This window comes from Ranitomeya variabilis, chromosome 8, assembly GCF_051348905.1.
Source record: "Ranitomeya variabilis isolate aRanVar5 chromosome 8, aRanVar5.hap1, whole genome shotgun sequence".
Lineage (NCBI taxonomy): Eukaryota > Metazoa > Chordata > Amphibia > Anura > Dendrobatidae > Ranitomeya > Ranitomeya variabilis.
In genome coordinates this window covers 18,341,750-18,354,338 of record NC_135239.1, presented here as the reverse complement: position 1 = coordinate 18,354,338, position 12,589 = coordinate 18,341,750, and the positions used below count along the sequence as shown (strand labels likewise).

General features: G+C 55.1%; 1 protein-coding gene across 4 annotated transcripts in view; it reads left to right on the top strand.

The window, feature by feature from the left end:
• The first annotated feature begins 3,851 nt into the window (after window positions 1-3,851).
• The window catches only part of RAVER2 (ribonucleoprotein, PTB binding 2), a 34,144-nt gene continuing 25,406 nt past the window's right edge, over window positions 3,852-12,589 (top strand). For 3 of the 4 annotated variants that reach the window (XM_077278219.1, XM_077278217.1, XM_077278218.1), the window contains exon 1: window positions 3,860-4,125. In XM_077278219.1, the coding sequence (XP_077134334.1) occupies window positions 3,898-4,125 (228 nt within the window). In that variant the 5' untranslated portion in view covers window positions 3,860-3,897. Of the gene's footprint in view, window positions 4,126-12,589 lie in introns of all 4 variants that reach the window. The other variant, XM_077278215.1, reaches the window with a different exon arrangement.

Below are 12,589 nucleotides of genomic sequence, written 5' to 3'. Positions count from 1 at the left end.
TCAGCAGCGTCTTTATGTGCCGCGTGGTGGGCAGTGTTCTTTAAGTCATATCCACTTTGCTTGATCTATGAAACAGATTTTCTGTACAAAAGCAGTATTTCTGCTATGTGTGAACATGGCCTGACACTGTTCTGTGTTTTTTTTTTAATGCATCAATGAACTTGTACAGGTCAGTTTGATCCATGACTCAGATAAAAAAGGATATTTCCGTTATTTTTTTTTTTGTTGTGTGGACAATCTGCAGACAAACTGGGCATGTGACCCCTTTAGACTATAGTGGGCACGTGAAACGCGTGACTCCTGAACGAGTCCTGATGTGCGTTACTGGAGCCCCCGTGACCGGCGGCTTTATGACGGTTATTGGAGTCACTATGGTGGCCGCTCTAGGGGGTGCGGAGCGTTGCATCGGGGCCCTGATTTTTGGGGAACCCTAAAGACCCACCCGCCATGTGAGAACACACCAGTGTTATAAATGGCAGATAGAAATCTCTACCATCGCTCTGCATTGCAATCTGATGGCGGCATTATTGTTTTTCCCCTGAATGAGGCTTTTAAATAAAATGTTAAAAATATCCCACTCCCCAGCTATTAGTACAGCGACTCTAAAGGCGGATTACACGCAGATCTCGGGGCGAATAACACTAATCTGGCAGCAGGCGGCCATCTTTACGATCAGTGGCGCCATTCAGAGAGCGAAAGAGAAAACAAAAAAATTGCTGCAACTAAAACTGGATTTCCTAATTTTTATATCTTAATAGGATCACGACTTTAGATTTCAAATGATCTAATTAATATACGGTGGATGGAAATTGCCCCAGGAGCCGCTGCCATGAGGGAGTAGTGGGGCTTGTTTGTGCTGCGCTTTGCTGGGTTGTGTATGGAGTAGTCGCATGCGATATCGCACTGCAGGTGATCGCACAGTCTGCGGGTGGTCGCACAGTCTGCGGGGTGATCGCACAGTCTGCGGGGTGATCGCACAGTCTGCGGGTGGTCGCACAGTCTGCGGGTGATGGCACAGTCTGCGGGGTGATCGCACAGTCTGCGGGGTGATCGCACAGTCTGCGGGTGGTCGCACAGTCTGCGGGTGGTCGCACAGTCTGCGGGGTGGTCGCACAGTCTGCGGGTGAGCGCACAGTCTGCGGGGTGATTGCACAGTCTGCGGGTGAGCGCACAGTCTGCGGGTGGTCGCACAGTCTGCAGGTGGTCGCACAGTGCGGGTGATGGCACAGTCTGCGGGGTGATCGCACAGTGCGGGTGATGGCACAGTCTGCGGGTGGTCGCACAGTCTGCGGGTGATCGCACAGTCTGCGGGGTGATCGCACAGTCTGCGGGGTGATCGCACAGTCTGCGGGTGGTCGCACAGTCTGCGGGTGATGGCACAGTCTGCGGGGTGATCGCACAGTCTGCGGGGTGATCGCACAGTCTGCGGGTGGTCGCACAGTCTGCGGGTGGTCGCACAGTCTGCGGGGTGGTCGCACAGTCTGCGGGTGAGCGCACAGTCTGCGGGGTGATTGCACAGTCTGCGGGTGAGCGCACAGTCTGCGGGTGGTCGCACAGTCTGCAGGTGGTCGCACAGTGCGGGTGATGGCACAGTCTGCGGGGTGATCGCACAGTGCGGGTGATGGCACAGTCTGCGGGTGGTCGCACAGTCTGCGGGTGATCGCACAGTCTGCGGGGTGATCGCACAGTCTGCGGGTGGTCGCACAGTCTGCGGGGTGATCGCACAGTCTGCGGGGTGATCGCACAGTCTGCGGGTGGTCGCACAGTCTACGGGTGGTCGCACAGTCTGCGGGTGGTCGCACAGTCTGCGGGTGAGCGCACAGTCTGTGGGGTGAGCGCACAGTCAGCGGGGTGATTGCACAGTCTGCGGGTGAGCGCACAGTCTGCGGGTGGTCGCACAGTCTGCGGGTAATGGCACAGTCTGCGGGTGAGCGCACAGTCTGCGGGGTGATCGCACAGTCTGCGGGGTGATCGCACAGTCTGCGGGGTGATCGCACAGTCTGCGGGGTGATCGCACAGTCTGCGGGTGAGCGCACAGTCTGCGGGGTGATCGCACAGTCTGCGGGGTGATCGCACAGTCTGCGGGTGAGCGCACAGTCTGCGGGTGAGCGCACAGTCTGCGGGGTGATCGCACAGACTGCGGGTGAGCGCACAGTCTGCGGGTGGTCGCACAGTCTGCGGGTGATGGCACAGTCTGCGGGTGATGGCACAGTCTGCGGGTGGTCGCACAGTCTGCGGGTGATCGCACAGTCTGCGGGTGGTCGCACAGTCTGCGGGTGATGGCACAGTCTGCGGGTGAGCGCACAGTCTGCGGGGTGGTCGCACAGTCTGCGGGTGATGGCACAGTCTGCGGGTGAGCGCACAGTCTGCGGGTGATGGCACAGTCTGCGGGTGATGGCACAGTCTGCGGGTGATGGCACAGTCTGCGGGTGATGGCACAGTCTGCGGGTGATGGCACAGTCTGCGGGTGAGCGCACAGTCTGCGGGTGGTCGCACAGTCTGCGGGTGGTCGCACAGTCTGCGGGTGGTCGCACAGTCTGCGGGTGATCGCACAGTCTGCGGGTGGTCGCACAGTCTGCGGGGTGATCGCACAGTCTGCGGGTGATGGCACAGTCTGCGGGTGAGCGCACAGTCTGCGGGGTGATGGCACAGTCTGCGGGTGATCGCACAGTCTGCGGGTGGTCGCACAGTCTGCGGGTGATGGCACAGTCTGCGGGTGGTCGCACAGTCTGCGGGGTGATGGCAGTCTGCGGGTGAGCGTACAGTCTGCGGGGTGATGGCACAGTCTGCGGGTGATCGCACAGTCTGCGGGTGGTCGCACAGTCTGCGGGTGAGCGCACAGTCTGCGGGGTGATGGCACAGTCTGCGGGTGAGCGCACAGTCTGCGGGTGGTCGCACAGTCTGCGGGTGATTGCACAGTCTGCGGGTGATGGCACAGTCTGCGGGTGGTCGCACAGTCTGCGGGTGGTCGCACAGTCTGCGGGTGATCGCACAGTCTGCGGGGTGATCGCACAGTCTGCGGGTGAGCGCACAGTCTGCGGGGTGATCGCACAGTCTGCGGGGTGATCGCACAGTCTGCGGGGTGATCGCACAGTCTGCGGGGTGATCGCACAGTCTGCGGGTGAGCGCACAGTCTGCGGGGTGATCGCACAGTCTGCGGGTGAGCGCACAGTCTGCGGGTGGTCGCACAGTCTGCGGGTGATTGCACAGTCTGCGGGTGATGGCACAGTCTGCGGGTGGTCGCACAGTCTGCGGGTGGTCGCACAGTCTGCGGGTGATCGCACAGTCTGCGGGGTGATCGCACAGTCTGCGGGTGAGCGCACAGTCTGCGGGGTGATCGCACAGTCTGCGGGTGATCGCACAGTCTGCGGGGTGATCGCACAGTCTGCGGGGTGATCGCACAGTCTGCGGGTGAGCGCACAGTCTGCGGGGTGATGGCACAGTCTGCGGGTGGTCGCACAGTCTGCGGGTGAGCGCACAGTCTGCGGGGTGATGGCACAGTCTGCGGGTGGTCGCACAGTCTGCGGGGTGATCGCACAGTCTGCGGGGTGATCGCACAGTCTGCGGGGTGATCGCACAGTCTGCGGGGTGATGGCACAGTCTGCGGGTGGTCGCACAGTCTGCGGGTGATCGCACAGTCTGCGGGTGGTCGCACAGTCTGCGGGTGGTCGCACAGTCTGCGGGTGATCGCACAGTCTGCGGGTGATCGCACAGTCTGCGGGTGGTCGCTCCAGCTGAATGTTGCGCTCGGAGTTCTGATTCTGCAGCCGGCGACTCGTCCGCGCCGGTGACAGGTAGGCGGGGTCGGTGCGAGGTGGGCGGAGACTTCGGCTTCTCCCCGCCTTTACAGTCAGTCAGTCTGAGACGAGTCAGTCGACTCCGAGCAGCCGCAGCAAAATGGCGGCGCTGGGCCCCGGGCGGCCCCAGGACTCTCCGGAGTGGGGGGACTCCGGGCCTGAGGGGGAGACGGCAGCATTGGCTCCCTGCTGTGAGGGTCGCAGAGCAGAGGCACTGCCGCAGCTGGAGGCCACAGAGATACAGAGGAGGCTGGACGCCACCACAAGGGAACTGCGGAACCGGAGGAAGGTTCTGGTCAGAAACCTCCCGCCAGACTGCAGCAGCCAGGTGAGGGGAAAAGGCTGAGGAGAGGCCGGGGAAAGTGAGGAGGGGAGGCCGGGGAAAGTGAGGAGGGGAGGCCGGGGAAAGTGAGGAGGGGAGGCCGGGGAAAGTGAGGAGGGGAGGCTGAGGAGAGGCCGGGGAAAGTGAGGAGGGGAGGCCGGGGAACATGAGGAGAGGGGGCTGAGGAGAGGTCGGGGAAAGTGAGGAGGGGAGGCCGGGGAAAGTGAGGAGGGGAGGCCGGGGAGAGGCCGGGGAAAGTGAGGAGGGGAGGCCGGGGAACATGAGGAGAGGGGGCTGAGGAGAGGTCGGGGAAAGTGAGGAGGGGAGGCCGGGAAAGTGAGGAGGGGAGGCCGGGAAAGTGAGGAGGGGAGGCCGGGAAAGTGAGGAGGGGAGGCCGGGAAAGTGAGGAGGGGAGACCGGAGAAAGTGAGGAGGGGAGACCGGAGAACGTGAGGAGAGGAGGCTGAGGAGAGGTCGGGGAAAGTGAGGAGTGGAGGGGAGGCCGGGGAAAGTGAGGAGGGGAGGCCGGGGAAAGTGAGGAGGGGAGGCCGGGGAATGTGAGGAGGGGAGGCCGGGGAAAGTGAGGAGGGGAGGCCGGGGAAAGTGAGGAGGGGAGGCCGGGGAAAGTGAGGAGGGGAGGCCGGGGAAAGTGAGGAGGGGAGGCCGGGGAAAGTGAGGAGGGGAGGCCGGGGAAAGTGAGGAGGGGAGGCCGGGGAAAGTGAGGAGGGGAGGCCGAGGGGAGGCAGGGGAAAGTGAGGAGGGGAGGCCCGGGAAAGTGATGAGAGGAGGCTGAGGGGAGGCAGGGGAAAGTGATGAGGGGAGGCAGGGGAAAGTGATGAGAGGAGGCTGAGGGGAGGCAGGGGAAAGTGAGGAGGGGAGGCCCGGGAAAGTGATGAGAGGAGGCTGAGGGGAGGCAGGGGAAAGTGATGAGAGGAGGCTGAGGGGAGGCAGGGGAAAGTGATGAGAGGAGGCTGAGGGGAGGCAGGGGAAAGTGATGAGGGGAGGCAGGGGAAAGTGATGAGAGGAGGCTGAGGGGAGGCAGGGGAAAGTGATGAGAGGAGGCTGAGGGGAGGCGGGGGAAAGTGATGAGAGGAGGCTGAGGGGAGGTGGGGGAAAGTGAGGAGGGGAGGCAGGGGAAATGGAGGAGAGGCTGAGGAGAGATCGGGGGAGGGGAGGCGGGGGAAAGTTGAGGGAAGGCAGGGGAAAGGGAGGAGAGGAGGCTGAGGAGAGGCAGGGGAAAGGGAGGAGGGGAGGCAGGGGAAAGGGAGGAGGGGAGGCAGGGGAAAGGGAGGAGAGGAGGCTGAGGGGAGGGCAGGGAAAAGTGAGGATACTGAGGGGAGGCAGGGGAAAGTGAGGAGTCCAAGGAAAGAGGAGAGTACACTGCTGAGGGGAGGATCGTGGGAGAGGGAGGATGGGAAGCAGAGGATATGAGGCACTGCCAAGGCTGGGTGAAATGTAAAAGAGGCCAGGGTAGAGATGGGGATGCTCTTGAGTTGTGAGTTTGCAGGGTTTGTCCATTATTTTTGGTTCTGATCATAACTGTGAACTGAATAATATCAGCGACCATTCTGCATGTTCCTGGTGTTTCTGACTCCCTCATTATGTTCCCCAGGTTGCTGTGGGTGGCTGCCCTAGTCCTGTGCCCCCGGTCACTGAAAGTGGCAGCTCTGTGCTGTGCCCCCTTGGTTGCTGGAGGTGACTGACCTAGTGCTGTGCCCCCGGTCTCTGTAGGTGGCTGCCCTAGTGCTGTGCCCCCGGTCTCTGTAGGTGGCTGCCCTAGTGCTGTGCCCCCCGGTCTCTGTAGGTGGCTGCCCTAGTGCTGTGCCCCCCGGTCTCTGTAGGTGGCTGCCCGAGTGCTGTGCCCCCGGTCTCTGTAGGTGGCTACCCTAGTGCTGCGCCCCCGGTCGCTGTAGGTGGCTGCCCTAGTGCTGTGCCCCCCGGTCGCTGTAGGTGGCTGCTCTGTGCTGTGCCCCGGTCGCTGTAGGTGGCTGCTCTGTGCTGTGCCCCGGTCGCTGTAGGTGGCTGCTCTGTGCTGTGCCCCGGTCGCTGTAGGTGGCTGCTCTGTGCTGTGCCCCGGTCGCTGTAGGTGGCTGCTCTGTGCTGTGCCCCGGTCGCTGTAGGTGGCTGCTCTGTGCTGTGCCCCTCGGTCACTGTAGGTGGCTGCCCTAGTGCTGTGCCCCTCGGTCACTGTAGGTGGCTGCCCTAGTGCTGTGCCCCTCGGTCACTGTAGGTGGCTGCCCTAGTGCTGTGCCCCTCGGTCACTGTAGGTGGCTGCCCTAGTGCTGTGCCCCTCGGTCACTGTAGGTGGCTGCCCTAGTGCTGTGCCCCTCGGTCACTGTAGGTGGCTGCCCTAGTGCTGTGCCCCTCGGTCACTGTAGGTGGCTGCCCTAGTGCTGTGCCCCTCGGTCACTGTAGGTGGCTGCCCTAGTGCTGTGCCCCTCGGTCACTGTAGGTGGCTGCCCTAGTGCTGTGCCCCTCGGTCACTGTAGGTGGCTGCCCTAGTGCTGTGCCCCTCGGTCACTGTAGGTGGCTGCCCTAGTGCTGTGCCCCTCGGTCACTGTAGGTGGCTGCCCTAGTGCTGTGCCCCTCGGTCACTGTAGGTGGCTGCCCTAGTGCTGTGCCCCTTTGTCACTGTAGGTGGCTGCCCTAGTGCTGTGCCCCTTTGTCACTGTAGGTGGCTGCCCTAGTGCTGTGCCCCTTTGTCACTGTAGGTGGCTGCCCTAGTGCTGTGCCCCTCGGTCACTGTAGGTGGCTGCCCTAGTGCTGTGCCCCTCGGTCACTGTAGGTGGCTGCCCTAGTGCTGTGCCCCTCGGTCACTGTAGGTGGCTGCCCTAGTGCTGTGCCCCTCGGTCACTGTAGGTGGCTGCCCTAGTGCTGTGCCCCTCGGTCACTGTAGGTGGCTGCCCTAGTGCTGTGCCCCTCGGTCACTGTAGGTGGCTGCCCTAGTGCTGTGCCCCTCGGTCACTGTAGGTGGCTGCCCTAGTGCTGTGCCCCTCGGTCACTGTAGATGGCTGCCCTAGTGCTGTGCCCCCCGGTCACTGTACATGGCTGTCCTGTGTTGGGGGCTGAGCTCTCGGCTGCTCTGTTTGCTTAGTTTTGTTTGCTCGGACTTTCACTTATCCGGAGCCTTCACAGTCCCGGTGATGTTTGCTTTGCTTCTCGTGGGAACATCGCCAGATGACAGATCCCATATTTTACTGGTGTTTTCTTGAAGGGACACTACAGCTGAAAATCATGTTTTTAAATTTGTTTAGATGCACTAATGAAGTGTCAGTAGCCCACGGCGACCATAGTCATAGATTTGATGTTATCTCACAAAGGTCGCATTGCCAGTTTCCGCCCTTGTTTCTCCCTCTGTTCCCCTGATTTTTGTACTTTTTTGCGTGTTGTAAATCAGCCGCACAGCTCTGAAGATTTGGGACCGTTTTATTTACTGCTGATTTTTACGTCTTTACGAGGAGGTGTGACTTACAGGTTCTCTGCGGCTGTGTCTTTAGACTTCTCTGCATTATTACCCTGTGAGCCACACCCCCTGATAGAGACCATAAATATTTGCACTGAATAAAAAGGCTCATATCTCTGGAACAGTACGACGGATTAACAAAATATAACCATCACCAGCCCTCTCCATGTAACTCCTCCCCACACTGACATCACCAGCCCTCTCCATGTAACTCCTCCCCACACTGACATCACCAGCCCTCTCCATGTAACTCCTCCCCACACTGACATCACCAGCCCTCTCTATGTAACTCCTCCCCACACTGACATCACCGGCCCTCTCCATGTAACTCCTCCCCACACTGACATCACCGCCCTCTCCAGATAACACCTCCTCTTCACGCTGTGACATCATCTGCCCTCTCCAGGTAACGCCTCCTCTTCACACAATACTGACATCCTGGCCCTCTTCAGGTAACACCTCCTAGACATTGACATCTCCGGCCCTCTTCAGGTAACACCTCCTCTTCACACTGTGACATCACCAGCCCTCTTCAGGTAACAGCTCCTCTTCACACTGTGACATCGCCAGCCCTCTTCAGGTAACACCTCCTCTTCACACTGTGACATCGCCGGCCCTGTTCAGGTAACAACTCCTCTTCACACTGTGACATCACCAGCCCTTTCCAGGTAATTCCTCCCCAAACTGACATCACCAGCCCTCTCCAGGTAACGCCTCCCCTTCACACTGTGACATCGCCGGCCCTCTTCAGGTAATGCCTCCTCTTCACACTGTGACATCGCCGTCCCTCTTCAGGTAACGCCTCCTCTTCACACTGTGACGTCGCTGGCCCTCTTCAGGTAACACCTCCTCTTCACACTGTGACGTCGCCGGCCCTCTTCAGGTAACACCTCCTCTTCACACTGTGACATCACCGGCCCTCTCCAGGTAACGCCTCCTCTTCACACTGTGACATCACCAGCCCTCTCCAGGTAACGCCTCCTCTTCACACTGTGACATCACCAGCCCTCTCCAGGTAACGCCTCCTCTTCACACTGTGACATCACCAGCCCTCTCCCGGTAACGCCTCCTCTTCACACTGTGACATCACCAGCCCTCTCCAGGTAACGCCTCCTCTTGACACTGTGACACCACCAGCCCTCTCCAGGTCATTGTGAAGCAGAGGCAATACCTGGAGAGGGCTGCAGATGTCAGTGTGAAAAGGTGTTACCTGGAGAGGACTGGTGATGTCATTGTGAAGAGGAGTTACATCACTAGCCCTCTCCAGGTAACTCCTCCTCTTCACCATGACATTACCAGCCCTCTCCAGATAACTCCTCCCCACACTGTGACATCACCAGCCCTCTCCAGGTCATTGTGAAGAAGAGGAGTTACCTGGAGAGGGCTAGTGATGTAACTCCTCTTCACCATGACATTACCAACCTTCTCCAGATAACTTCTCCCCACACTGTGTTATCACCAGTCCTCTCCAGATAACTTCTCCCCACACTGTGACATCACCAGCCCTCTCCAGATAACTCCTCCCCACTGTGACATCATTAGTCCCATCCATATAGCATATCCTCTTTACACTGTGACATGACAGCACCAGCCCCCTCAGAATAACTCTTCCCACCATGACATCACTACCCTCCTTCATGTCACCTCTACCCTTTTTTGGTCCGGCAGTACCGCGCTCACCTGTAATCTTGCCCAGTAGTTGGTCTCCCCAGGTCGGACTTCTGCTAGAAGTGCCGACTAGTGATGAGCGAGTATACTCATTAGTCTAGCTTTCCCGAGCATGATTGGGTGGTCTCCGAGTATTTTGGCCTTCTCAGAAATTTAGTTTATGTCCACGCAGCTGCATGATTTGCGGCTGCTAGACAGCTTGAATACATGTGGGGGTTTCCTGTTTGTTAGGCAATCCCCACATGTATTCAAGCTGTCTAGCAGCCGCAAATCACGCAGCTGCGTTGACATAAACTAAATCTCTGAGTACGCCGAAATACTCGTATACCACCCAAGCATGCTTGCGTAACGAGTATACTCGCTCATCACTAGTGACGACATATTGTGCAGTTGTCGTCTATGTAATGGTCTCCATCAGAGCTGAGAGGGGGATGGGGCTGAGGCCAAGTGAATCATAATATTTATTCCCTGTAAGATTTGTAGTCAGCGGCTAATCCTAAATACAAGACTGATTTGTTACTGAGGGAGCTGCCTTAGTCTTACAATATACCTTATTGGGATGTGTCTAAATGGAGGGGGTCACACCTGGGAGCCTTCATCTAGATGCTCGTGAGGCTGCCCCTACACTTCACGCCTGCCCTATAATGCCTGTGATATACTGACCTTGCTAACAGTACAAGATGCTGGGATTGTATGTATCTGCTTAACAGTTTGCTGTTATAGGGTAGAAAAAAATACACACGTGGTCAAAATTGTTGGTACCCCTCATTTAATGACAGAAAAACCCACAATGGTCACAGAAATAACTTGAATCTAACAAAAGTAATAAATAAAAAAATTTATGAAAATGACCAAATGACAGTCAGACATTGCTTTTCAACCATATTTCCACAGAATTAAAAAAAAAAAAAAAAAAAAAACTAATGAAATAAGCCTGGACAGAAATGATGGGATCCTTAACTTAATATTTTGTTGCACAACATTTTGCTGCAATCAAACAATTCCTGTAACTGTTCATGAGACTTCTGCACCTCTGGACTGGTATTTTGGCTGCTCCTCAAGAGCAAACTGCTCCAGTTGCCTCATGTTTGAAGGTTGCCTTTTCCAGACGGCATGTTTCAGCTCTTTCCAAAGATGCTCAATAGGATTTAGGCCAGGGCCCATAGAAGGCCACTTCAGAATAGTCCAATGTTTACCTCTTAGCCATTCTTGGGTGTTTTTATCTGTGTGTTTTGGGTCACTATCCTGTTGCAAGACCCATGACCTGCCACTGAGACCAAGCTTTCTGACACTGGGCAGCACATTTCTCTCTAGAATCCCTTGATAGTCTTGAGATTTGATTGTACCCTGCAGATTCTAGACACCCTGTGCCAGATGCAGCAATGCAGCCCCAGAACATAACAGAGCCTCCTCCATGTTTCACAGTAGGGACATTGTTCTTTTCTTGATATGCTTCATTTTTCCATCTGTGAACATCGAGCTGATGTGCCTTGCCAAAAAGTTCAATTTTTGTCTCATCTGTCCATTGGACATTCTACCTGAAGCTTTGTGGCTTGTCAACATGTCACCAAACAGCACAGTGAGTATCTGTAGCCCTGTATACCGGCCACGCACTGATTCAAAGATTGTAGACCCCTGTGATGCTAGTTGGTGGACCCACCGCGATTTAACATGTCCCTTTTGTCACATTATTTTCAGGGCCTATTTCATTAATTTTTGGGGGGTTTTTTAAATTCTGTGGAAGCATGGTTGAAAAGCAATGTCTGACTTTCCTCTGTTCATTATCATAGCTCTTTTATTTATTATTACTTTTTTCAAGTTTTCTGTGACCCATTGTGGACTTTTCTGCCATTAAATGAAGGGTACCAACAATTTTGACCATGTGTGTATGTTGCAAAATGGAAACTGTCAGCATGCTGCTGTTGGCTGATCTGGCTCTGTTGTGCTTCGATGTATTTCTTCAGAATACAAGCTGAAGTCCTGCTAGGAATACAATGGGTCTGTTGGGATTACAAGAAAATAACATAATCCCAGCAGCTGTGTGTCTTCTTGTTGATGATTTCCAAGTGTGTGTGTATATGTGTGTGAGAGAGAGATATATATATATATATATATATATATATATATATATATATATATATATATATATATATATATATATATATATATATATATATATATATTTTGGACACACCTTCTCATTTAAAGATTTTTCTGTAATTTCATGACTATGAAAATTGTACATTCACGCTGAAGGCATCGAAACTATGAATTAACACATGTGGAATTAAATACTTAACAAAAAAGTGTGAAACAACTGAAAATGTCTTATATTCTAGGTTCTTTAAAGTAACCACCTTTTGCTTTGATGACTGCTTTGCACACTCTTGGCATTCTCTTGATGAGCTTCAAGAGGTAGTCACCAGGAATGGTTTTCACTTCACAGGTGTGCCCTGTCAGGTTTAATAAGTGGGATTTCTTGCCTTATAAATGGGGTTGGGACCATCAGTTGTGTTGTGCAGAAGTCTGGTGGATACACAGCTGATAGTCCTACTGAGTAGACTGTTAGCTGCTTTTTTCTTGCCATAATACAAATTCTAAGTAAAGAAAAACGAGTGGCCATCATTACTTTAAGTATTGAAGGTCAGTCCGAAAAATTGGGAACATTTTGAAAGTGTCCCCAAGTGCAGTTGCAAAAACCATCAAGCGCTACAAAGAAACTGGCTCACATGAGGACCGCCCCAGGAAAGGAAGACCAAGAGTCACCTCTGCTTCTGAGGATAAGTTTATCCGAGTCACCAGCCTCAGAAATCTCAGGTTAACAGCAGCTCAGATTAGAGACCAGGTCAATGCCACACAGAGTTCTAGCAGCAGACACATCTCTACAACAACTGTTAAGAGGAGACTTTGGGCAGCAGACCTTCATGGTAAAATAGCTGCTAGGAAACCACTGCTAAGGACAGGCAACAAGCAGAAGAGACTTGTTTGGGCTAAAGAACACAAGGATTGGACATTAGACCAGTGGAAATCTGTGCTTTGGTCTGATGAGTCCAAATTTGAGATCTTTGGTTCCAACCACCGTGTCTTTGTGCGACGGATGGACTCTACATGCCTGGTTCCCACCGTGAAGCATGGAGGAGGAGGTGTGGGGGTGCTTTGCTGGTGACACTGTTGGGGATTTATTCAAAATTGAAGGCATACTGAACCAGCATGGCTACCACAGCATCTTGCAGCGGCATGCTATTCCATCCGGTTTGTGTTTAGTTGGACCATCATTTATTTTTCAACAGGACAGTGACCCCAAACACACCTCCAGGCTGTGTAAGGGCTATTTGACCAA